Source organism: Coregonus clupeaformis, unplaced genomic scaffold (assembly GCF_020615455.1).
Source record: "Coregonus clupeaformis isolate EN_2021a unplaced genomic scaffold, ASM2061545v1 scaf0094, whole genome shotgun sequence".
In the NCBI taxonomy this organism is placed as follows: Eukaryota; Metazoa; Chordata; class Actinopteri; order Salmoniformes; family Salmonidae; genus Coregonus; species Coregonus clupeaformis.
The window spans coordinates 445,164-468,372 of record NW_025533549.1 but is presented as its reverse complement, the minus strand read 5'-3'; the positions used below and the strand labels follow the sequence as shown (position 1 = coordinate 468,372).

Sequence of the window (23,209 nt, the reverse complement as noted above, 5' to 3'; positions counted from 1 at the left end):
TGCTAAAATGTTTCTTCTATTCTACTGAGCCATGAACTTTATGTTTGTGTATTATTTTATTATTTCTTATTGTTGTTGCATTATTGAGAAGGAACCTGCAAGTAAGCATTTCGTTGGACGGTGTATACCATGTACAGTGCCTTCAGAAAGTATTCACACCCCTTGACTTTTTCCACATTTTGTTGTTACAGCCTGAATTTAAAATGGATTAAATTGAGATTTTTGGTCACTGGCCTATACACAATAGCCCACAATGTCAAAGTGGAATTACGTTCTTTGACATTTTTACAAATTAATAAAATATTAAAAGCTGAAATGTCTTGAGTCAATAAGTATTCAACAACTTTGTTATTGCAAGCCTAAATAAGTTCAGGAGTAAAAATGCACTTAACAAGTCACATAATAAGTTACATGGATAATAGTGCGCAACAATAGTGTAACATAATTTTTATTTCAAAAAATATATATATACATCATCGGTCAAAACTTTTAGAACACCTACTCATTCAAGAGTTTTTCTTTATTTTTACTATTTTCTACATTGTAGAATAAGAGTGAAGACATCAAAACTATGAAATAACACATATGGAATCATGTAGTAACCACAAAAAGTGTTAAACAAATCAAAATATATTGTATATTTGAGATTCTTCAAATAGCCACCCTTTGCCTTGATGACAGCTTTGCACACTCTTGGCATTCTCTGTGTGTAGATGGGTGAGAAAAAAATAATATTTGATCCATTTTAAATTCAGGCTGCAACACAACAACATGTGGAATAAGTCAAGGGTATATGAATACTTTCTGAAGGCACTAATAAAACCTGAAAACTGTAAGGAAAACATGAACAATTATCACCCAAACCTCAGGAAAACAAGTACCCTTCTCATAGGCACTTACTAGTCTATATTAATTCTGGTAGTTCATTAGCCTAATTCTGGTAATAATTCTGACTGATGAGGAGTCTGGGTTTGTAGATTTAATTCAAGCAACAAGAAATTATTCTACACAGAACCGAAACATCTAAACATGAGAATGCTCTGTGGCAGCACATCACTTTAATTAGGCAGTGGCGTGTAGATTCATCTCGGAACCCAGAACCCAAATCTCACAGTTCAGTCACGAGAGACTAGCCTACAAGTCGATTGCATAAACCTTAACTCCCTCATGATGAGACGGATACAGACATATTGGCCCAAGTAAAATATGTATGAAATTCTCATCACGTAGCAATATTGAGTTATTTAGCTACACAAATTATGTCTGCATTGGATAAATCACATTATCCAAACTGTCCGTTACTTCATTGCCTAGAAGACATTACACTCTCAATTACCCTTCATACAATCCCATGATATGGGACGGTTAGACTTCTCATAAGTGCTCACGAAAAACACATAAAAAACCCAAATATCAACAAGAAAAGGACACATTCACCGTAAAAGTACAAAATAAATAGCTGTCATTGTAAGCTGTGGTCCCAAGTGTAACAATGATCAAGGACATTTCATTCACAGGCCATCAGTGTTGTTTTTTATCCATTAGGCTATAGCACAAAGAATCACCTGCACACATCACTACTCAAATCTACTCCCACATCACTTAAACATACAAATGAAAGACAGTAAATCTTTCCTTTCTTACATGGATGTGCAAAGCATTCTTCATCACAAGAGCTTCACAGTTGCGTACTGAAGGCTACTTCAACTGGTCCTCCACAGTGACTAGTGGTGTAATGCCAATAGAAATAGAACGAACACACAAAAATGCCCGCAAGGTCCACCCATTACGGCATCATTGACTTGAATGGAGACGCCCATTCTTGTCATTCTATTTCTGTGGTAATGCCTATCAAGGAGAGGGACTTGTGAAAGAGCAATGGGATAGGAGTGTTTCCTCTACCATTATAGGCTCTCAACATGCCAACCGATTAATTCAGTATTCACTTCTTCAAGGTGACCCATGCTTGAACATAAATTATTAGGAAAAATCTGTGCAAAACCATGACCAACTTTAGGTATTTCCACCATATTGCATATCCTTTGTCAGCCCGTCAGGGAGGGGAAGGGAGAGGATGATATTACTGTTTGTCCAGTGTTAGAAAATAATCGAACAGGCACCTGGGGAAGCTTAGTCTAATTTATCTCCCAGTCATCCCACCTCTGCAATAAACCTAGTTAATTTTAAGCTAATTGTGTAGGCCTGTCGTCTTGTTTCATTTGAACTGAACAGCAAGCCATCCAGCTTTTCAAATTACAAAAGCTTTGTACAACAGAGACCAGTTCTATGGCATCGCCCCGATCCCAGGATAAACCCAAACTCCTCCACTTGAAAACCTATTGACTAGTCTGTCTTTGACTATGCACCGGCACACCACAGTGAGTCAAGCTGGACCCCTTGAGAAGAAGGCAGCTGTTTGGATTCTAAACCCTAGAAAGGAGGTTCAAACCGGGATCTTGGTGGTAAGCTGCTCCTCTATGACATCACTTCCTGTCTCAGACCGGAGGAGATTGCCAGATGGGTAGTGGGTGGGCCTCGGTGTTGAACACATACTTGTCTAGGCTAAGCAGCTCCAGGTCATCTGAGAACAACAGATATAAGTACTTGAGCGTCTCCCCCAGGAAGAAGCTCTCCATCTTGTCCCTGGGACCAGGGTTCACGGGGTCACGCACGTTACTGATGGAGGTATAGCCTCCGCTTGGCACCTGGAGAGGAAGCAGAGCATGAAGGGACAGGAAACCCAAACTCCTCCACATGAAATCCAATCTACAAGTCTGTCTTTGACTCTTCGCCACCACACCACAGGGACATTCCACCTCAAAAAGCACAAGAGGATTTCGACACCCACCATTTCAGATTGTTCTGAAATTGTTTCTGTTGTTCGAAACAGATAAGATTAGCATTCCTGCAACATTATTTTGTTGAAATATCATTTAATCTCTGAGAAATTAAGCTAATTGATTGCACCCAAATTGGCCATTTTAATTTATAAGATTCATATAATAATCAATAAATATAGTACCAAACATCTGATTTGGACCAAACTTATGGACCCTCCACACCCCATTCCAATCCCACCCCAAAAATGAGTATATCGTATCAGTTCTCCATGTCTGACAAGTATTATGGAGCTGCGGCTTGAAGTATTGTTTCTTCATCCTATGTAATGTATTCCCAGTGGATTTTGGTGAAGTTTTTTTCCCCCTGTTCAGATAAATTAATTATTGAAGCTGTTAGGTTTATGTCCCATCCTACATATTACCAGGTTCAGACCACTAGATAGTACTGTTCCAGGTGATACAAAATATATATTTTTAAAGGAATAGTTCACCCAAATTATAAAAATACATATGTTTCTTTATCCTGTAAGCAGTCTAAGGATAAGGCATGACAGCAATCCATGCGTTTGTTTTGCTGTCCATTGTTTCCACTGTTTTTAGCATTTGTGGCACAAATCCAATGCAAGTTAATGGTACCTATATTAGCATTCTCACGCTTCATGTCCAAATCATCCTGAAGTATCTAAAAAAACTCAATGATGTTACTTATAGATTATTTGGATATAAAAAGTTAGCATTTGAAACAGGGTCCAGGTAAACAAAACCAAAACATGGGTTGCTGTCATACCTTGTCCATAAACTGCTTACAGGGTAAGGAAACCAATCTGTTTTTTTGTAATTTGGGTGAACTATCCCTTTAATATTGAGACGTTCTTAAAAAAAACAAATCACCTAAGTAGGAACAGCAACATCTAGTGTTCAGAACTTGGTAATATCAGGATGTAGGATTGGACATAAACCTAACAACTTCAATGACTAACAGGGGGAAAAAACAATCACCAAATTCACTGAGAATACATTACATAAATGAAGAAAAAATACTCCAAGCCACAGCTCCATACTACTTGTCAGACATAGAGAACGGATACTGTATACTCGTTGTTAGGGTGGGATTGGAGTGGGGTGGCTTTGATTTTTGAGGGGGATTCCTCATTGTTAGAAAAAAGTTTGGTACAAATCTGATGTTAAGTACTATATTTATTGAATATTATATGAATCCTATAAATTAAAATTGCCAATTTGGGTGCAATCAATTCGCTTAATTTCTCAAGAGATCAAATTAGATTTAAAAAAAATTATGTTGCAGGAATGCTAATCTTATCTTTTTTTAACTACATAAATGATTTCAGAACAATCTGAGATGGTGGGTGTCATGGCTTGCTGAAATGACATGGAACGACCCCACAGTGAGTCAAGCCGGATCCCTTAAGAAGGCAGCATTGGTGTCACAGCTCAGATGATTATGTTAATTGAGAAATTCAAGTAGACTCACCCTATTGCCTTCCGACAGATGGCGTCTTTCTAACGAGACTGCATTGTCATGAGCAATCTGTCATGCAAATCGTAGAGCTCATCTTTAACAATAAAGATTCCTCTGCATCCGCATGAAAGTAGGATCTGGGTTTTAGAAATGACTGCGTTCTTGCATTGACACGCTATGAACCAGCTGGCAGATGCAATGGCTAACTGAAACCATGCACCAGTCTGTCAGCTGATCAAACTTCTTGTATTTAGCAGAACACAGTTTACTGACATAAATGTGCTAGCTTGTTTAAATGGCCCTTACGGTAGCTAGTTAGCCAGCATGCTAATAAAGTTGTACTGCACAAAATTATGGGACTGTTCTCAGAATGTAGCTCATTTAGCTTCTTAATTCAGCCAGTGAGACTAGCTTAGCTAACAACCAAGCTAGCTAGCATTTCAAACGTTATAAATACTGCTTCTTCAACCTCCTTAGCTTGATGTAGAATTAGGTAGTTAAGAAAACATCAAAATTGCCTACAGGTTTATCGTTTTTGTTAAGATTAATCCTGACTGTTAGACGAAGTCACCTTAATAACATTTTCGAATGGTATGACAGCATAAAAGTTGCCAAAATACTTTTCCCACGGGGGGCCAGTATGAAATATAAAAATATAAATAATGTATGCACTCACTAACTGTAAGTCACTCTGGATAAGAGCGTCTGATAAATGACTAAAAATGTAAATGTAAATGATCTATCCCATATAAAAGTTTGCAAAATATCAGACAGATCAGTCCAGAGAGAGTCGTTGCGCTATCTGACGCAAGACATTGGACTCACCCTGGTGTATCTGTTGAAGCTCTCTAGAATGTCCCAGCCCCAGTCTCTGTATTTAGTTTCCTTAGTGAATCTGTACAGGTAGAACAGACTCTCCACTGTCTCTGGTCTCAGGAGGTTGTGTCTGTCTGAAGGCTGCGGGAGAAAATACATGCAAACGCACATAGGGTGCTTCCGAAATTGCACCCCATTTCCTATACAGTGCACTACTTTTAGGGAATAGGGTGCCATTTAAGAATCAACAATACACATTGACAGTAAAGTGGGTGCAAATATACATCTTCTTATGCTTTGATTGATGAAGTTTGTATGCTGTAGTATTTGGGAAACAAGTTTTTAGAGGGTTAATTCCAGCAGTGAGGGAGAAAACAAATACTGTGTATCTGATATATTTTCAGCTTTATTACACCCTGGAGCCACTAATGACTCCTATTACTCTGCCACTCGAAATCTCTAGACAGGGATTAGTGCAAGACACAGAAATACAGTGAGGGAAAAAAGTATTTGATCCCCTGTTGATGTTGTACGTTTGCCCACTGACAAAGAAATGATCAGTCTATCATTTTAATGGTAGGTTTATTTGAACAGTGAGAGACAGAATAACAACAACAAAATCCAGAAAAACGCATGTCAAAAAATGTTATAAATTGATTTGCATTTTAATGAGGGAAATAAGTATTTGACCCCCTCTCAATCAGAAAGATTTCTGGCTCCCAGGTGTCTTTTATACAGGTAACGAGCTGAGATTAGGAGCACACTTAAAGGGAGTGCTCCTAATCGCAGCTTGTTACCTGTATAAAAGATACCTGTCCACAGAAGCAATCAATCAATCATATTCCAAACTCTCCACCATGGCCAAGACCAAAGAGCTCTCCAAGGATGTCAGGGACAAGATTGTAGACCTACACAAGGCTGGAATGGGCTACAAGACCATCGCCAAGCAGCTTGGTTAGAAGGTGACAACAGTTGGTGCGATTATTTGCAAATGGAGAAACACAAAAGAACTGTCAATCTCCCTCTGCCTGGGGCTCCATGCAAGATCTCACCTCGTGGAGTTGCAATGATCATGAGAACGGTGAGGAATCAGCCCAGAACTACACGGGAGGATCTTGTCAATGATCTCAAGGCAGCTGGGACCATAGTCACCAAGAAAACAATTGGTAACACACTACGCCGTGAAGGACTGAAATCCTGCAGCGCCCGCAAGGTCCCCCTGCTCAAGAAAGCACATATACAGGGCCGTCTGAAGTTTGCCAATGAACATCTGAATGATTCAGAGGAGAACTGGGTGAAAGTGTTGTGGTCAGATGAGACCAAAATCGAGCTCTTTGGCATCAACTCAACTCGCCGTGTTCGGAAGAGGAGGAATGCTGCCTATGACCCCAAGAACACCATCCCCACCGTCAAACATGGTGGTGGAAACATTATGCTTTGGGGGTGTTTTTCTGCTAAGGGGACAGGACAACTTCATCGCATCAAAGGGACGATGGACGGGGACATGTACCGTCAAATCTTGGGTGAGAACCTCCTTCCCTCAGCAGGGGCATTGAAAATGGGTCGTGGATGGGTATTCCAGCATGACAATGACCCAAAAGAAAGGAGTGGCTCAAGAAGAAGCACATTAAGGTCCTGGAGTGGCCTAGCCAGTCTCCAGACCTTAATCCCATAAGAAATCTGTGGAGGGAGCTGAAGGTTCGAGTTGCCAAACGTTAGCATCAAAACCTTAATGACTTGGAGAAGATATGCAAAGAGGAGTGGAACAAAATCCCTCCTGAGATGTGTGCAAACCTGGTGGCCAACTACAAGAAACGTCTGACCTCTGTGATTGCCAACAAGGGTTTTGCCACCAAGTACTAAGTCATGTTTTGCAGAGGGGTCAAATACTTATTTCCCTCATTAAAATGCAAATCAATTTATAACATTTTTGACATTAATTTTTCTGGATTTTTTTGTTGTTATTCTGTCTCTCACTGTTCAAATAAACCTACCATTAAAATTATAGACTGATCATGTCTTTGTCAGTGGGCAAACGTACAAAATCAGCAGGGGATCAAATACTTTTTTCCCTCACTGTAAGATGAGCAGCAAAGTAAACAAAGATTGAAAGAAACACAGTAGAAGCTAAATACCCCTCTATATCTCACAGACACATATTGTCTAAGTCCCAAATTGCACCCTATTCCCTATGTAGTGCACTAAATAAAGAATAGGGTGCCCATTTGGGATGCTCCAATATTCTCCCAGTAGAACCCACCTTGACGTCGATGTCTCGCCCCTCGTAAGGCTGCAGGTTGAAATGGGCGATCTCGGGGCTCAGGCCCGTCTCCATCTGGACGTACATCTGGTGGCACGTCTCCATCAGCTGCAGGGCTAGCTCCATGTGGTCCTCTGGCAGCCCATTGTGGGCACCCAGCGCCAGAGTGCCAGGCAGGAAACACACCAGGTGGTCCTGAAAGGGAGGGTAGAGAGAGGGGGAGGACATAGAAAGAGAGAGGGCAGAGAACAGAGAGAAATAGAGAGAGAGAGAGAGAGAGAGAGAGGGAAGGACAGAGAGAAAGAGGGGGGGGAGAGAGAGAGACAGAGAGAGGTGGTGAGTCTTTATTGTACACACATATAACTCAATATACAGTACCAGTCAATAGTTTGGACACCCCTACTCATTCCAGGGTATTTTACTATACATTGTAGAATAATAGTGAAGACATCAAAACTATGAAATAACACATATGGAATCATGTAGTATCCCAAAAAGTGTTAAACAAATCTAAATATATTTGAGATTTTAGATTCTTCAAATGGCCAACCTTTGCCTTGATGACAGCTTTGCACACTCTAGGCATTCTCTCAACCAGCTTCACCTGGAATGCTTTTACAACAGTCTTGAAGGAGTTCCCACATATGCTGAGCACTTATTGGCTGCTTTTCCTTCACTCTGTCGTCCGACTCATCCCAAACCATCTCAATTGGGTTGAGGTTGGGGGATTGTGGAGGCCAGGTCATCTGATGCAGCACTTACACAGCACTTACTCACTCTCCTTATTGGTAAAATAGCACTTACACAGCCTGGAGGTGTGTTGGGTCATTGTCCTGTTGAAAAACAAATGATAGTGTGCCTTGAATTCTAAATAAATCACAGACAGTGTCACCAGTAAAGCACCCCCACACCATAACACCTCCTCCTCCATGCTTTACGGTGGGAACTACACATGCGGAGATCATCCGTTCACCCACACCGTGTCTCACAAAGACACAGCGGTTGGAACCAAAAATCTCCAATTTGGACTACAGACCAAAGGACACATTTCCACTGGTCTAATGTCCATTGCTCGTGTTTCTTGGCCCAAGCAGGTCTCTTCTTCTTATTGGTGTCCTTTAGTAGTTGTTTCTTTGCAGTAATTCCACCATGAAGGCCTGATTCACACAGCCCCCTCTGAACAGTTGATGTTGAGATGTGTCTGTTACTTGAACTCTGTGAAGCATTTATTTGGGCTGCAATTTCTGAGGCTGGTAACTCTAATGAACTTATCCTCTGCAGGAGAGGTAAATCTGGGTCTTCCGTTCCTGTGGCGGTCCTCATGAGTTTCCGTTTCATAATAGCACTTGATGGTTTTGACTGTCGTTTCTCTTTGCTTATTTGAGCTGTTCTTGCCATAATATGAACTTGGTCTTTTACCAAATAGAGCTATCTTCTGTATACCCCCCCTACCTTGTCACAGCACAACTGATTGGCTCAAATGCATTAAGAAGGAAAGAAATTCCACAAATTAACTTTTAAGAAGGCACACCTGCTAATTGAAATGCATTCCAGGTGACTACCTCATGAAGCTGGATGAGAGAATGCCAAGAGTGTGCAAAGCTGTCATCAAGGCAAAAGGTGGCTATTTGAAGAATCTAAAATCTAAGATATATTTTGATTTGTTTAACACTTTTTTGGTTACTACATGATTCCATATGTGTTTTTCATAGTTTTGATAAAAATAGTTTTGATAAAAATTAGGGCTGTCAAATGATTAAAAATTTTAATCAAATTAATCAGAATTTTCAGTGGATTAATCATGATTAATCACTATTTGCAATTACACCTGAATCCTAACCATTTTTTTTCTGAAATGCATACGATGTCCCGCTCACGTGCAACAGACAGGAACTGTTCTTTACAAGCCTCCGCAAAATGACGCTCCTCAGTTTTTAATATAGTCAGCGCAAAAGACTTCAGTTCCCACGTGTCACTGATTAAATGTGCAGTTACTCCGAGGTAATTGTTGTTACTCACTGATGTCCAATGGTCTCCTGTCAGGGCGATATGATTTACTTGAGCCAAGACCTCTTTCCTTTTTTCTTTTTCGTTTTCATAGAGCTCGTGGATTTTCTTCATAACTGTGGCTCTTGACGGTGGCTTATAGAATGAGTCTTGAGACGCCACTTGCAAAACATCAAGGAAACCTGAGTCGTCTACAATCCTTTGCAATCCATTTTGCTATTGTGTTGGTCAAATTATCTGAGGTTGATTTTGTTAATTGCCTGCAAACATTCAGCGTGGTCTGGCGCAAACCACTTGCTGAATCTGACGGCCCAGCAAACGCATGTTTGGCGTTGACATGGTACTTCAAGCTTGAACAGCTCCGGTGAAATTGAAACTCCTTCTTACAAATCTTGCAAATAACCTTGTACTTGTTAACTGTACCATCATCATTCTTTTTATATTTGAATCCGTCAATAGGCCCACTTTGCTCACCTTGCTCCATCTCGCCTCTAGCTCCCAACCACTTTCCTGACCTGAATAATTTGTCACACTGCGCATGCGTGAAATGCGTTAAAAAAATTGACGTAATTAACAGCAAACAACTAATTAACGTCGTTAACGCGCTATTTTTGACAGCCCTAATAAAAATAAAGAAAAACCTTTGAATGAGTAGGTGTGTTCTAACTTTTGATTGGTAGTGTACATTAAGATGACTAAAACCAAATCGAAACTGTGTGGAACTTATAATGAACCTACATTCATACAGTTTCTTGACTGTGTCCAGCTCGCTAATCATCACCGAAATAAAAGCTAGACAGTCAAGTAGCATCGCAAATTCCAAAAACAATGGATAGAGGACTATTTTTTGCAAATTTTGACGACAAGGAAATACAACCAATTTTCAGTGCGGCGCTCCGCACCTCGTTGAAGAATGAATGCAGTCCCCTGGCCAAAATGAGTTTGACACCCCTGGTGTAGTCGCTCTCTCACCATTTTAGGGTTGAAGCGGTTATGGTTGAGCTCCCCTACGAAGGTCAGCCTGCTGGGGCCCGTGGTTCTCAGGAGGTGCTTCTTTACCCCCTCCACCGCCTCCAGGTAGTCCTCCAAAAGACTGAGCATAACATACCCATACATCTCTATTAGTTTATCTGTAATGCTGCAAGACAAGTCTCCTCAACGCAAATGTGATCATGTGATCTGATAGAACCAAATATAAGTTGCAACATTTCTTTAACTCCCAGGTTCCAGAAATCAAGGGAATAAGCAAGACATCTGGAATCCTCCAACCAGGATAACCAGGAATTTGCAAACATAACCAAATAGATGCTTACTCTGGTTCAGTCTTGCCTCCCTGGATCCACTGTTTGAGCAGGTACTCGTAGTAGCTGTCTGCCCGGGCCCCCAGGGTGAACACTCCTTTGTGGGTGAACTGGCCGCTGTTGGTGTTGATGAACATGGGCACCAGGCCGTCATGTTTTCCTGGCAGCTTATGGACCAGCCTCATCACCTCATTCACCACCTCCTAGGGAGGCACAGGCAGGTTGATAAAGACTTGGGTCATATTTATTAGAGCGCACCGTAAAAAACATTTTGCAAAGGAAAACCTTCCTCTCAAATTCAAACCTATGCAATAATGAGTTAAACTCCTCCAACTTCAATCTATGCAGCCAGACAGAGATTTTGTGTCCAGAAATTACGGATTGAGTCAAGGTTGGTTTTTCAATGGAGGTCATCCGTTGACAGATAACGGAGATCATTGTTTGTCAAAAAACACAATATGTCTGCCTAGTTGAATTGAATTTTTGACAGCCGTAGCCTACACCCAAAAAACACGACATGACCCACAGGAGGCACAGAGCGCCCCTCTCTGGCCTCACCTGGTACTGCGGATCTTGGGTAAGGCGGCTGAGCTCTCTGAACTCCAGCTGGACACTGGTGACCTCGGCCAGGGTGCTGTCGGATGTCCAGCGAGGTGGGTGGGCTGTGTGCTTCCCAATGTTCACATCAGAGAAGGGGATCTTGGAGGGGGTTTTGAAGGCAGGCATCAACCTCAACCCAATATCTTTCTACAGGAGCAGAAGGGAAGGAAAGATGAGAAAATACCTATTAATCACCATCAACAGTCATTAGTAAATTAGCTAATTGAATTAAGTACTTGTCTGACTCATTCATTCTTAAAGGGAAGAGAAGAGCATTTTTCCTGCTTTGATAATACAGTATGTGTCAGTCACAAATAAACAGTGAACAGGGGAATTAAAGTGTGAAACAAAAGATGTAGGTAGAGTCAAAAGTAAAGACCATACCCTTGTCTAGTAGCCCTGTGACAATCTGTCCTAGCCTTTCTTCCCATGTCACTCACAGCCTTCTCCAGGAACATCTCATCCCCAGTCAGGTGGTAGGTGCTCAGCAGGCCTCCCACAATCCGTATGGTGCTCTCAAACAGGTTCACATCCACATTCTTAGAGAACGACAACTCAGTCTCCACCCACTTCCTCGCCTCCTCAAACTCTGCATATGAGAGAGAGAGAGAGAAAGACAGACATATAAATACAGATCATTTTTTGTGAGAAATTCAGCCATGGGTTCTGTTTCACAGCAGCAAATAGAGAGTAGCATCTAGTAGTAGAGAGAGAGAGAGAGAGAGAGAGAGAGAGAGAGAGAGAGAGAGAGAGAGAGAGAGAGAGAGAGAGAGAGAGAGAGAGAGAGAGAGAGAGAGAGGAGGGTGTATGTGTGTGTGTGGAGGCCTAGCTACCTTCTTTCAGTCCCAGGATCCACATGGTGTCCAGAGCATCAATGATAGTCAGCCCCAGGCCAAACCACTCGCCGTAGGACTTAGAAACGGGCTTGAGTTCATCATGACCCCAGGCAAACTCCTTATAGCCCTTCCATGCATGCCTAAAGGCCTCTCGCACTGTTTCCAGCCTGTCCACAGGCTTCACTGAAACTACACACAGTAAACACTTTTACTCTATAAAGCACACACAAAAAAACGTGTATATTTGTGAAGCCAAAACCACAACACTGGTCAAGCTATGGAGTACGTGAGGGGGTGCGGTATGGTTGAGGGTATGAGATGGTGCGTGTGGCAGAGACTTACTTGGTGCCAGTGGGGCAGCGTCCTCAGGGTTGACTGGTACAGCGGGCACAGCTGCATCCTTCTCATGGGCAGAGGGTGGGGGTTCTGTAGCCTGGTCCGCCTCGATCATGGCCCGTCGCCAGCTACATGCATGAAACACACAACACACAAGTTATAAAGGATATGAAACTGTAAACAAATAGTAATAACAGTATTACTGCAGAATGACCCTGATTGGTCAACAGAGCTGAATTCAATATCAAATGTGGTTAAGCATGACAATATGTGATGTAAACAGATAGGTCTACTTTCTTGGGGACCTGAATATTGACTGGTTTTCATCAAGCTGTCCACTCAAGAGGAAGCTTCTCACAGTAACCAGTGCCTGTAATCTGGTTCTGGTTATTAATCAACCTACCAGGGTGTTCACAAACACTACAGGAGCAAGATCATCCACATGTATCTATCACATTTTTACTAATACTGTAGAACTTTGTTCTAAAGCTGTATCCGTACCCATTGGATGCAGTGATCACTGGTGGCTATATCCAGGAAAGCCAAAGTTCCAAAAGCTGGGCCTAAAATAGTGTATAAGATTTTACTGTGACTCTTATGTAGGTGATGTTAAAAATATTTGTTGGTCTGATGTGATTAATAAGGAGCATACAGACGCTGCACTTGATTCATTTATGAAATTGCTTCTTCCAATTATTGATAAACATGCCCCTGTTAAGAAACTGACTGTTAAAACTGTTAAGGCTCCATGGATTGATGAGGAACTGAAAAACTGTATGGTTGAAAGAGATGGGGCAAAAGGAGTGGCTAATAAGTCTTGCTGCACATCTGACTGACTGACTTACTGCAATTTGAGAAATTATGTGACTAAACTCAACAAAAAGAAGAAGAAACTGTATTATGAAGCCAAGATCAATGATATAAAGAATGATGGAAAAAAAACGTTGGAGTACTTTAAATGAAATGATGGGCAGAAAGACAAATTAAACTCCATCTTTCATTGAATCAGATAGCTTATTCATCACAAAACCATTTGATGTTGCCAATTATTTTAATGATTACTTCATGGGTAAAGCAGGCAAACTTAGGCAGGAAATGCCAACAATGAACAATGAGCCATCGTACTCAAGCATAAAAAAACTAATAATGAAAGAAAAGCATTGCAAGTTAGAATTTTGTAAAGTTAGTGTGGGAGAGGTGGAAAAATTATTGTTATCGATCAATAATGACAAACCTCCTGGCATTGACAACTTAGATGGAAAGCTAATGAGGATGGTAGCTGACTCTATAGCCACTCCTATCTGTCATATCTTTAATCTGAGCCTAGAGGAAAGTCTTTGTCCTCGGGCCTGGAGGGAAGCCAAAGTAATTCCGCTACCCTAGAGTGGTAAAGCTGCCTTTACTGGTTCTAACAGCAAACCCATCAGCTTGCTGCCGGCTCTTAGCAAACTGTTGGAAAAAATTGCGTTTGACCAAATACAATGCTATTTCTCTGTAAACAAATTAACAACAGACTTTCATCATGCTTAGAGAGAAGGGCACTCAACATGTACTGCACTGATACAAATGACTGATGATTGGATGAAAGAAATTGATAATAAGAACATTGTGGGAGCTGTACTGTTAGATTTAAGTGCAGCCTTTGATATTATTGACCATAACCTGTTGTTGAGAAAACTTATGTGTTATGGCTTTTCAATCTCTGCCATATCGTGGATTAAGAGCTTCTATCTAACATAACTCAAAGAGTAATGGAAGCTTCTCTAATGTCAAACATGTAAAGTGTGGTGTACTGCAGGGCAGCCCTCTAGGCCCTCTACTCTTTTCTATTTTTACCAATGACCTGCCACTGGCATTATAAACAAAGCATGTGTGTCCATGTATGCTGATGATTCAACCATATATGCATCAGCAACCACAGCTAATGAAGTCACTGAAACCCTTAACAAAGAGTTGATGTCTTTTTTGTAATGGGTAGCCATTAATAAACTGGTCCTGAACATCTCCAAAACTAAGAGCATTGTATTTGGTAAAAATCCATCCCTTAGTTCTACACCTCAGCAGAATCTGGTAATGAATGGTGTGGCTGTTGAGCAAGTTGAGGAGACTAAATTACTTGTGTTACCTTAGATTCTAAACGGCCATGGTCAAAACATTTACTATAGATTCAATGGTTGTAAAGATGGGGAGAGGTCTGTCAGTAATAAAGAGATGCTCATCTTTCTTGACACCACACTCCAAAATGCAAGTCCTGCAGGCTCTTGTTTTGTCTTATCTTGATTATTTTCCAGTCGTGGGCAAGCGCTGCAAGGAAATACCTAGTTAAGCTGCAGCTGACCAAGAACAGAGTGGCACGTCTTGCTCTTCATTGTAATCAGAGGGCTGATATAAATACTATGAATGCCAGTTTCTCTTGGCTAAGCGTTGAGGAGAGACTGACTGCATCACTTCTTCTTTTTATAAGAAACATTAATGTGTTGAAAATCCCAAATTGTTTACAGAGTCAACTTACACACAGCTCTGACACACACACTTACCCCACCAGACATGCCACCAGGGGGCTTTTCACAGTCCCCAAATCCAGAACAAATTCAAGAAAGTGTACAGTATTATATAGAGCCATCATTGCATGAAACTCCGTTCCATCTCATATTGCTCAAATGAACAGCAAACCTGGTTTAAAAAAACAGAAAAAGCAACACCTCACGGCACAATGCCTCTCCCGTATTTGACCTAGATAGTTTGTGTGTATGTATTGATATGTAGGCTACGTGTGCCTTTTTAAAATTGATGTAGTTCTGTCCTTGAGCTGCTGCTTTCACAAAAGCTAATGGGGATCCTAATAAAATACCAAATAGGGTTTTACCTGACAAGTGGCTTCTCTCCCTGCTCTTCCTCTTCAGCTTTCTCCACTGGTTTTACCAGTGAATCTGATACATTCCACTCCTTCTGCAGGCTTGGAGGTCCTCTCTTGTTTGGGAATGGTCTCTTCTACGTAGGTAAACACAGTTAATTACAATAGATTACAGCATGTTCTGACAAAGGCGCTGAAGGACAGCCAAAACAGTTGCTTCACTGTCTGTTCTTGGACCCAGAATCACTTGAATGGTTGTTAGGTTTAATTAAACATAAAACCAATGAAAACTGATCATTTAGTACAATAGCCAGACTGGTCCTGACCTTGGCTAGGGGTTTGGGTAGAGAGGGGACTTTTGGGATGACCTCTGGTATGAGTCCTGGACCCACTGCTGGACCCAGCTCTGGACCGACCGCTACACCCGCCAGGCCCACAGCCGCACCTCCAGCTTGGCCGATGGCTGGGCCAGCCACAGGGTTGACCCCTGGAGGGACAGGTTTCAGGCCTCTTTCCCAGTCTCCATCCCAGTCCTCCCTTACAGCCCTGTCCGACACGACTGAGCGCACACAAACACATGACAACACAGACATCAATACACAGCAACACAAAGCACAGGATCCTGCGCTTTGTACTCTCTGTGGTCACTAAAGATCCCATGGCATTTATCGTAAGAGTAGGGGTGTTAACTCCGGTGTCGTGGCTAAATTCCCAATCTGGCCCTCATGTCATCATGGCCACCTAATCATTCCCTGCTTCCAATTGGCTCATTCATCCCCCTCCTCTCCCCTGTAACTATTCCCCAGGTCATTGCTGTAAATTAGAAAGTGTTCTCAGTCAACTTAACTGGTAAAATAGGGGTTAAATAAATAAACATCCACAGCGGCATACAAATACTAAATACTCACCAGCTTTCTTTATCTAACAGCCAGTGAGTGTGGTGAAGGAGGCCTACCTCTCCATTGCTCTGAGAAGCTGGGGTAGAAGAGCAGTCCACATATCAGCAGCAGAGCCAGCAGGAAGAGGATGAGACTGCGCTGCAGCCGAGACAGCTGCTTCCACTTCTATAGAGAAGAGGAAAAGAAGCACTCAAAAGCAATCTCTCAATTCAAACGACAGTAGGACCCCAGCTCATTTCCCCATACCAGATCACCATTAAAGAGGGACAAAAGCTTTTGACAGACACTGTGATAGCTATTGTGTTACTTGCCTGCTACAACTCCAACATCTCTAGATGGTTGTTTTTCCACTACCTCACATACTGATCTAACCAGGGAGAGAGCAAGCAGTGAGGCTAGAGACAACAAAAATAGCTAGAGGCACAACAAGCTACTCTCACAGGCTGGCCACCTAGCATAATTAATACCTGTGCTGAGCCACGAATGCCTATCTGAGCAATCATCAGTGAACCATGATGGAAAACAATGCATCATTGTCTCAAGAGAGGCTTTGCCACTGGAATCTATCTAAATAAAACAATACCCAAGAAGACGCTGCCTAATCTTCCCTATACCAATGAAAACTACCATGAGCACTACTCCTCACATTCATGACTGCTATGCTTTTGCATATTGCCTGGGGCCGTATGTCTCAAGCTTCTCTGAGTAGAAGTGCTGATTTAGGATCAGTTTAGCCTTTTAGAGCACCCTGAATAAGATTCAATAGACAGGGGGTTGCTGATCCTAGATCAGCACTCTTACTCTGAGTCGCTTGATACATATGGCCCCAGTTCACAGTACTGTTGTGAGAGTTTTGACAGGTGTGTGGCTGTAGGACAGTGTTCACCAACTTTTTCTGAGTCAAGATCACTTTCTGAGTCAAAATGCAAATTGAGATCTACCGCTCAGTTTTTAGTATTTTTTTTTTCTACCGCTCTTTTTTTTTTTTTACATGACTTAAAAAACTTAAGCCTATGAAACATTAAACAATTTAAAACAGTTCTGTAGCAATGAGGTTTGTGCAGTTGGCTGTAGGCCCAATACATTCTCACTGCATATTGGCTATGCTTGAATTGCTTTGCCAATGTTGTTCTCAGACCATTTTGTATTACTTGTGAGGCACAGCTGAGTGAGCGTAATCAATTTTTTTTTTTTTTTTTTTTAACAGGCTTGATGACCTGCATTTGATGGTCAGTCTGAGGGGAGGGAGGGAGCAGCAGTGAGGCTTACTCCTATGACCAGAGAAAGTGAAATATTCCTAGATATTAAAAATGACACAATCCGCTAATAATAACAACGCAAGCTTATCGTAACACTTTGCTGTACTCATTCATTGCGTGTGGAAGTAGGGAGAACGCAAATGTTATGGCTTATAAAAGTGTTGAACAAAGTGTTGACAGTGCTGAATAACAACTTAAACATGAACTTACACATAAAAACAGCAGCTCTTTGCTGTATTCGTTGAGATGCTCTCTAGTCATGGTTTTAAACATTTTTAAATCTCTTAGTATCAAATAGGAAAGCAAAGATTTATCGTTGGGTTTTTACAGAAATGTTTGGTGATTGACTAGGAAAGCCTTGGAGACCACTGCTGTAGGACAAGGGTTTTATATAAATAATACTCACCCTCCAGCAGGACTGGCGGCGGTGCTTTCCGTTGTTGTAGCTGCGGCTGTGTTGGTCACTGAGGGTCAGAGCGATGAAGTCCTTTCTGGATGGGGGGTACATCTCTCCAGCTGAATGGTACAGTCATAGGCCATAGACGCTGGACTGAGGGGATGGGGAAGAGAAGGAAATAATTTAGGAATAATTGACTTCATTTTGACCCATTAAACTAACTGTAACTATTTGCAAGGTGGCTTTTTATTGACAGCTAACATTACTTGAATTAAGAGTAGTAATTAAGTAATGAGTAATTAACACATCAAGACCAGTTAGATAGCAACTGAACTGTTCAGAAAAAAGGCTAGCTAAATGTTCGACTAACATTAGTTAGTTGGCTGGCATGATTCATAACTCCAAAAGACAAGGCTTTTTACAATTTGCCTTGTCTTTGGAGTTAAGAATTATAGCTAGAAGTTATATGAATCATAGCTATTTGGCTGGCTGACTTTGCAGCTAGCTAGCTAGCTATAGCTACAGCGCCTTCAGAAAGTACAGTGGCTTGCGAAAGTATTCACCCCCCTTGGCATTTTTCCTATTTTGTTGCCTCACAACCTGGAATTAAAATTGATTTTTTGGGGGTTTGTATCATTTGATTTACACAACATACCTACCACTTTGAAGATGCACAATATTTTTTGGGTGAAACAAACAAGAAATAACACAAAAAACAGAAAACTTGAGCGTGCATAACTATTCGCATAATTAAACAGGTTTCCCTCAAGAATTTCCCTGTATTTAGTGCCATCCATCATTCCTTCAATTCTGACCAGTTTCCCAGTCCCTGCCGATGAAAAACATCCACCACAGCATGATGCTGCCACCACCTTGCTTCACTGTGGGGATGGTGTTCTCCGTGTGATGAGAGGTGTTGGGTTTGCGCCAGACATAGCGTTTTCCTTGATGGCCAAAAAGCTGAACTTTAGTCTCATCTGACCAGAGTACCTTCTTCCATATGTTTGGGGAGTCTCCCACATGCCTTTTGGTGAACACCAAACGTGTTTGCTTATTTTTTTCTTTAAGCAATGGCTTTTTTTCTGGCCACTCTTCCGTAAACCCCAGCTCTGTGGAGTGTACGGCTTAAAGTGGTCCTATGGACAGATACTCCAATCTCCGCTGTGGAGCTTTGCAGCTCCTTCAGGGTTACCTTTGGTCTCTTTGTTGCCTCTCTGATTAATGCCGTCCTTGCCTGGTCTGTGAGTTTTGGTGGGCGGCCCTCTCTTGGCAGGTTTATTGTGGTGACATATTCTATCAATTTTTTTATAATGGCTTTAATGGTGCTCCGTGGGATGTTCAAAGTTCCTGATATTATTTTATAACCCAACCCTGATCTGTACCCTCCACAACTTTGTCCCTGACCTGTTTGGAGAGCTCCTTGGTCTTCATGGTGCCACTTGCTTGGTGGTGCCCCTTGCTTAGTGGAGTTGCAGACTCAGGGGCCTTTCAGAACAGGTGTATATATACTGAGATAATGTGACAGATCATGTGACACTTAGATTGCACACAGGTGGACTTTATTTAACTAATTATGTGACTTCTGAAGGTAATTGGTTGCACCAGGCTTCATAGCAAAGGGGGTGAATACATATGCATGCATCACTTTTCCACATTTTGTTGTGTTACAGCCTGAATTTAAAATGGATTACATGGAGATTTTTTTGTCACTCCCCTACACACAATACCCCATAATGTCAAAGTGGAATTATGTTTTTCTAAATTTTTGCAAATTAATAAAAAATCAAAATCTGAAATGTCTTGAGTCAATAAGTATTCAACCCCTTTGTTATGGCAAGCCTAAATAAGTTTAAAATGTGCTTAACAAGTCACATAATAAGTTGCATGGACTCACTGTGTGTGCAATAATAGTGTTTAACCTGATTTTTGAATGACTACCTCATCTCTGTACCCCACACACACATAGCTGCAGGACGTAGGGGTGCTGAGGGTGCTGCAGCACCCCCTGAAAAATCAGAATAAAGAAAATAAATATTAATACTTTTTTTTCTCCCAAAAGTTGTGCACTGGGCCTTTACTAGTCCTGTGTTAAAGGCGCTGCATGGTCAATCCAATAGCTGCATTGACCATGCAGCATTTACGTTGATACGGCCTCTGCAGAAGTTAGGGCATTCATACTTCTTACGCTTCACGGAGCAGTGCAGAGCTGTTGTGAAGGAAGTTGTCAAGGAAGTGAGTTTGTGTTTATACAGGACCTCCCGCCCCCAACTACCGTCAACCAATCATGACAATGTGGAGCTATACGGAGCCCTCTGCATTGTTAAAAAATTTGGGAGGCGTACAGCGATGCAGTACGGAGCTCAATTTGGCCTCTGCGTGCCTCTGAAGGCGCCGCAATTCTGTCACACCCTCCATACAAAGCCTCTGACTACATTTTCGGATCAAGCATAAATTGGCTTTTAGCGGACCAATATAGCCGTCTATAGCATGGGCAATAATGGGCCTTTACTAGCCCTGTATTAACAGACCAATATAGCCGTGGGCAAAATAAAAATCACAGCATCCCCACCCCCAAACATCTATGCCCACACATACAGTTATCTGTAAGGTCCCTCATTCGAGCAGAATATTTCAAACACAGATTCAACCAAAGACCAGGGAGGTTTTCCAATGCCTCGCAAAGAACGGCACCTATTGGTAGGTTTCTAAAAATGAAAAAAAGCAGACATTATATATCCCTTTGAGCATGGTGAAGTTATTAATTACACCTTGGATGGTGTATCAATAAACCCAGTCACTACAAAGATACAGGCGTCCTTCCTAACTCAGTTGCAGGATAGGAAGGAAACCGCTCAGGGATTTCACCATGACGCCAATGGTGACTTTAAAACAGTTACAGTTTAATGGCTGCGATAGGAGAAAACTGAGGCTGTACATTGTAATTACACCACAATACTAACCTAATTGACAAAGTGAAAAGAAGGAAGCTTGTACAGAATAAAAATATTCCAAAACATGCATCCTGTTTGCAACAAGGCACTACAGTAATACAAAAAAAAATGTGGCAAAGCAATTCACTTTTTGTCCTGAATACAAAGTGTTATTTTTGGGGCAAATCCAATACAACACATTACTGAGTATCACTTTCCATATTTTCAAGCATAGTGCTGGCTGCATCATGTTATGGGTATGCTTGTAATCGTTAAGGACTGGGGAGTTTTTCAGGATGAAATGAAATGGAATGGAGCTAAGCACAGGCAAAATCCTAGAGGAAAACCTGGTTCAGGCTGCTTTCCACCAGACACTGGCAGATGAATTCACCTTTAAGCAGGAAAATAACCTAAAACACAAGGCCAAATCTACACTGGAGTTGCTTACCAAGAAGACAGTGAATGTTCCTGAGTGGCCGAGTTACAGATTTGACTTAAATCTACTTAAAAATATATGGCAAGACCTGAAAATGGTTGTCTAGCAATGATCAACAACCAATTTGACAGAGCTTGAAGAAATAATAAATGGCCAAATGTTGAACAATCCAAGTGTGGAAAGCTCTTAGAATTTTACAGCTGTAACCGCTGCCAAAGGTGCTTCTACAATGACAAAGTATTGACTGAATACTTATGTAAATGTATTTTCCTTTTCAATACATTTGCAAAAATTTCTAAAAACATATTTTCACTTTGTCATTATGGGGTATTCTGTGTAGATGGGTGAGAGAAAATCAATTGAATCCATTTTGAATTCAGGTTGGAACAAAACAACATGTGGAATAACTAAAGGGGTATGAATACTTTCTGAAGGCACTGTACAGTATGTCACTCAAACTCCCCCATAAGCTTACCCTTTCCCGTTGTAACCAGGTAGCTGTCCTCTGTCCTTGTCACTGAAAACTAGCTGGCTATCCTATAACCTACAACATAATATATTTGCTCCTTGCTAGCTATCCAATTGTTGACTTTTAACGTTACTGTTGAAAACTGATACACATTTCTCGCAAGTGAAGAGAGAGAGAATACCTTTCATTTTTCCAGTAACAACATGGCAAGCTAGCTTGTTAGCTAACGTTACCTCTCTTTCTTCCTTTTCGTTTACCTCCAAACAGTGGACGGTTTTGCAAAGACCAACGTTTAGCTAGGTTCGGGTACCCAGTGTAGTAGATTTTACTAACCTCAACTGTTGAAAATGGTAGGTTAGCAGCAGCTGCATCCTCATGAAGACAGCTCACCAGTGACAGTTCAGTGTGGGTCACATGACTCGAGGCCGCGTCATCATTGGTTGCGCGTGCGTTAACCCATACTAACATACTGTACTGTCTTTGCCCATACTTTCTGAGATTGAACAAAGCGCCAACTAGTCTTGGAAATCCTAGACCTATAGCAACTGAAACATTGTTTACATTGTGGGAGGCAACCGGTCTGCCTAGGGAGACTAAGCATCATTAACATTTTTACATCAAGAAACTGTTTCTTTTAAATAAACCTCTAGTCATTTGGACTATAGTTGATACAATATGAAAGTACAGAATACTGTTATGTGAATTTTTTTATTCAGCTAATACATTTCTTTGAATGAGATGCTGAATTATACACAGGTATAAAAATGTCCAGCATATAATTTCAAGACAATAATAACAGAATATCAAATGAGGAGGATTTGTACAAAACAATAACTAAAAAAGCATCAATGATCAGTCTCAGCCAGCTAAGGCAATCATTTTGAATGTTGATGTTAGGCTACTAATTGCATGTGTTTAGGATATAAAAAAAAAAAGGATAAATGACTAATACATAGACTTTCTAAAAAAAAAATGAACATTGTTCACAAAAACACCCACAGCTGCAGGAGCCTGAGAAATCAAATCAAATCAAATCTTATTTGTTACACGCGCCGAATACAGGTGTAGACCTTACCGTGAAATGCTTACACCTACCTATCCCCCCTACCTATCAGTGATCCAAGTGTGTTCGCTGACAACATTTAGAGAATAAGCCTTATACTAGAAAGGACACTGTGGTCTTCTTGTACGCCATTAGAGAGAATTGTGTCTAACCTTTTACGAAAAATGTCTATATGCAATGCTTGGAATGTTCTTCCTGGAGTTTGTTATGGGAGGTGGCTACTGATTGGGGGATGAGTACTTATAAGACTGAACATTATACATATTCCTTTATGCAAGCTACTGCATGCTAAGACTGAACGCTCCCTGAGACCTTCCTGAATTCCCTGTCCGTTGGTTGGCCGTTACAAATAGAGACAGACCACTACAGTACTGAATTGCTCTATGACAGAAAAAATTTAATGCACTGCGCTCAATGGCCCGTATT

General features: G+C 41.3%; 1 protein-coding gene across 5 annotated transcripts; it reads right to left on the bottom strand.

Moving 5' to 3' along the window:
- Window positions 1-964: 964 nt before the first annotated feature.
- LOC121582601 (endoplasmic reticulum mannosyl-oligosaccharide 1,2-alpha-mannosidase) lies at window positions 965-22,130 on the bottom strand. Of its 5 annotated transcripts, none has more exons than XM_041898524.2 (14): window positions 22,054-22,130; window positions 17,895-18,038; window positions 16,286-16,394; window positions 15,657-15,889; window positions 15,343-15,467; window positions 12,483-12,604; window positions 12,138-12,329; window positions 11,745-11,893; window positions 11,263-11,451; window positions 10,717-10,907; window positions 10,376-10,496; window positions 7,397-7,591; window positions 5,146-5,277; window positions 965-2,705 (listed from the first exon to the last, which is right to left on the bottom strand). In XM_041898524.2, the coding sequence occupies exons 2-14, from the start codon at window positions 17,994-17,996 to the stop codon at window positions 2,496-2,498; spliced, it is 2,070 nt and encodes a 689-aa protein (XP_041754458.1). In that variant the 5' UTR covers window positions 17,997-18,038; window positions 22,054-22,130; the 3' UTR covers window positions 965-2,495. The 5 variants fall into 5 exon arrangements, with proteins under 5 accessions (XP_041754458.1, XP_041754460.1, XP_041754459.1 ...); XM_041898526.2 differs by lacking the exon at window positions 22,054-22,130 and adding an exon at window positions 21,954-22,043; XM_041898525.2 differs by lacking the exon at window positions 22,054-22,130 and adding an exon at window positions 21,902-22,032.
- Window positions 22,131-23,209: the final 1,079 nt, after the last annotated feature.

Bases quoted from the DNA above. Each gene is read 5' to 3' on its own strand.
- LOC121582601 (XM_041898524.2), bottom strand. From the start codon at position 17,996: ATGTACCCCCCATCCAGAAAGGACTTCATCGCTCTGACCCTCAGTGAC. The intron at 7,592-10,375 runs GTGAGAGAGCGA...CCTCCCTTTCAG, and splicing joins ACCGCTTCAACCCTAAAATG to GACCACCTGGTGTGTTTCCT. The intron at 2,706-5,145 runs GTGAGTCCAATG...CTTCCTCTCCAG, and splicing joins GCTTCAACAGATACACCAGG to GTGCCAAGCGGAGGCTATAC.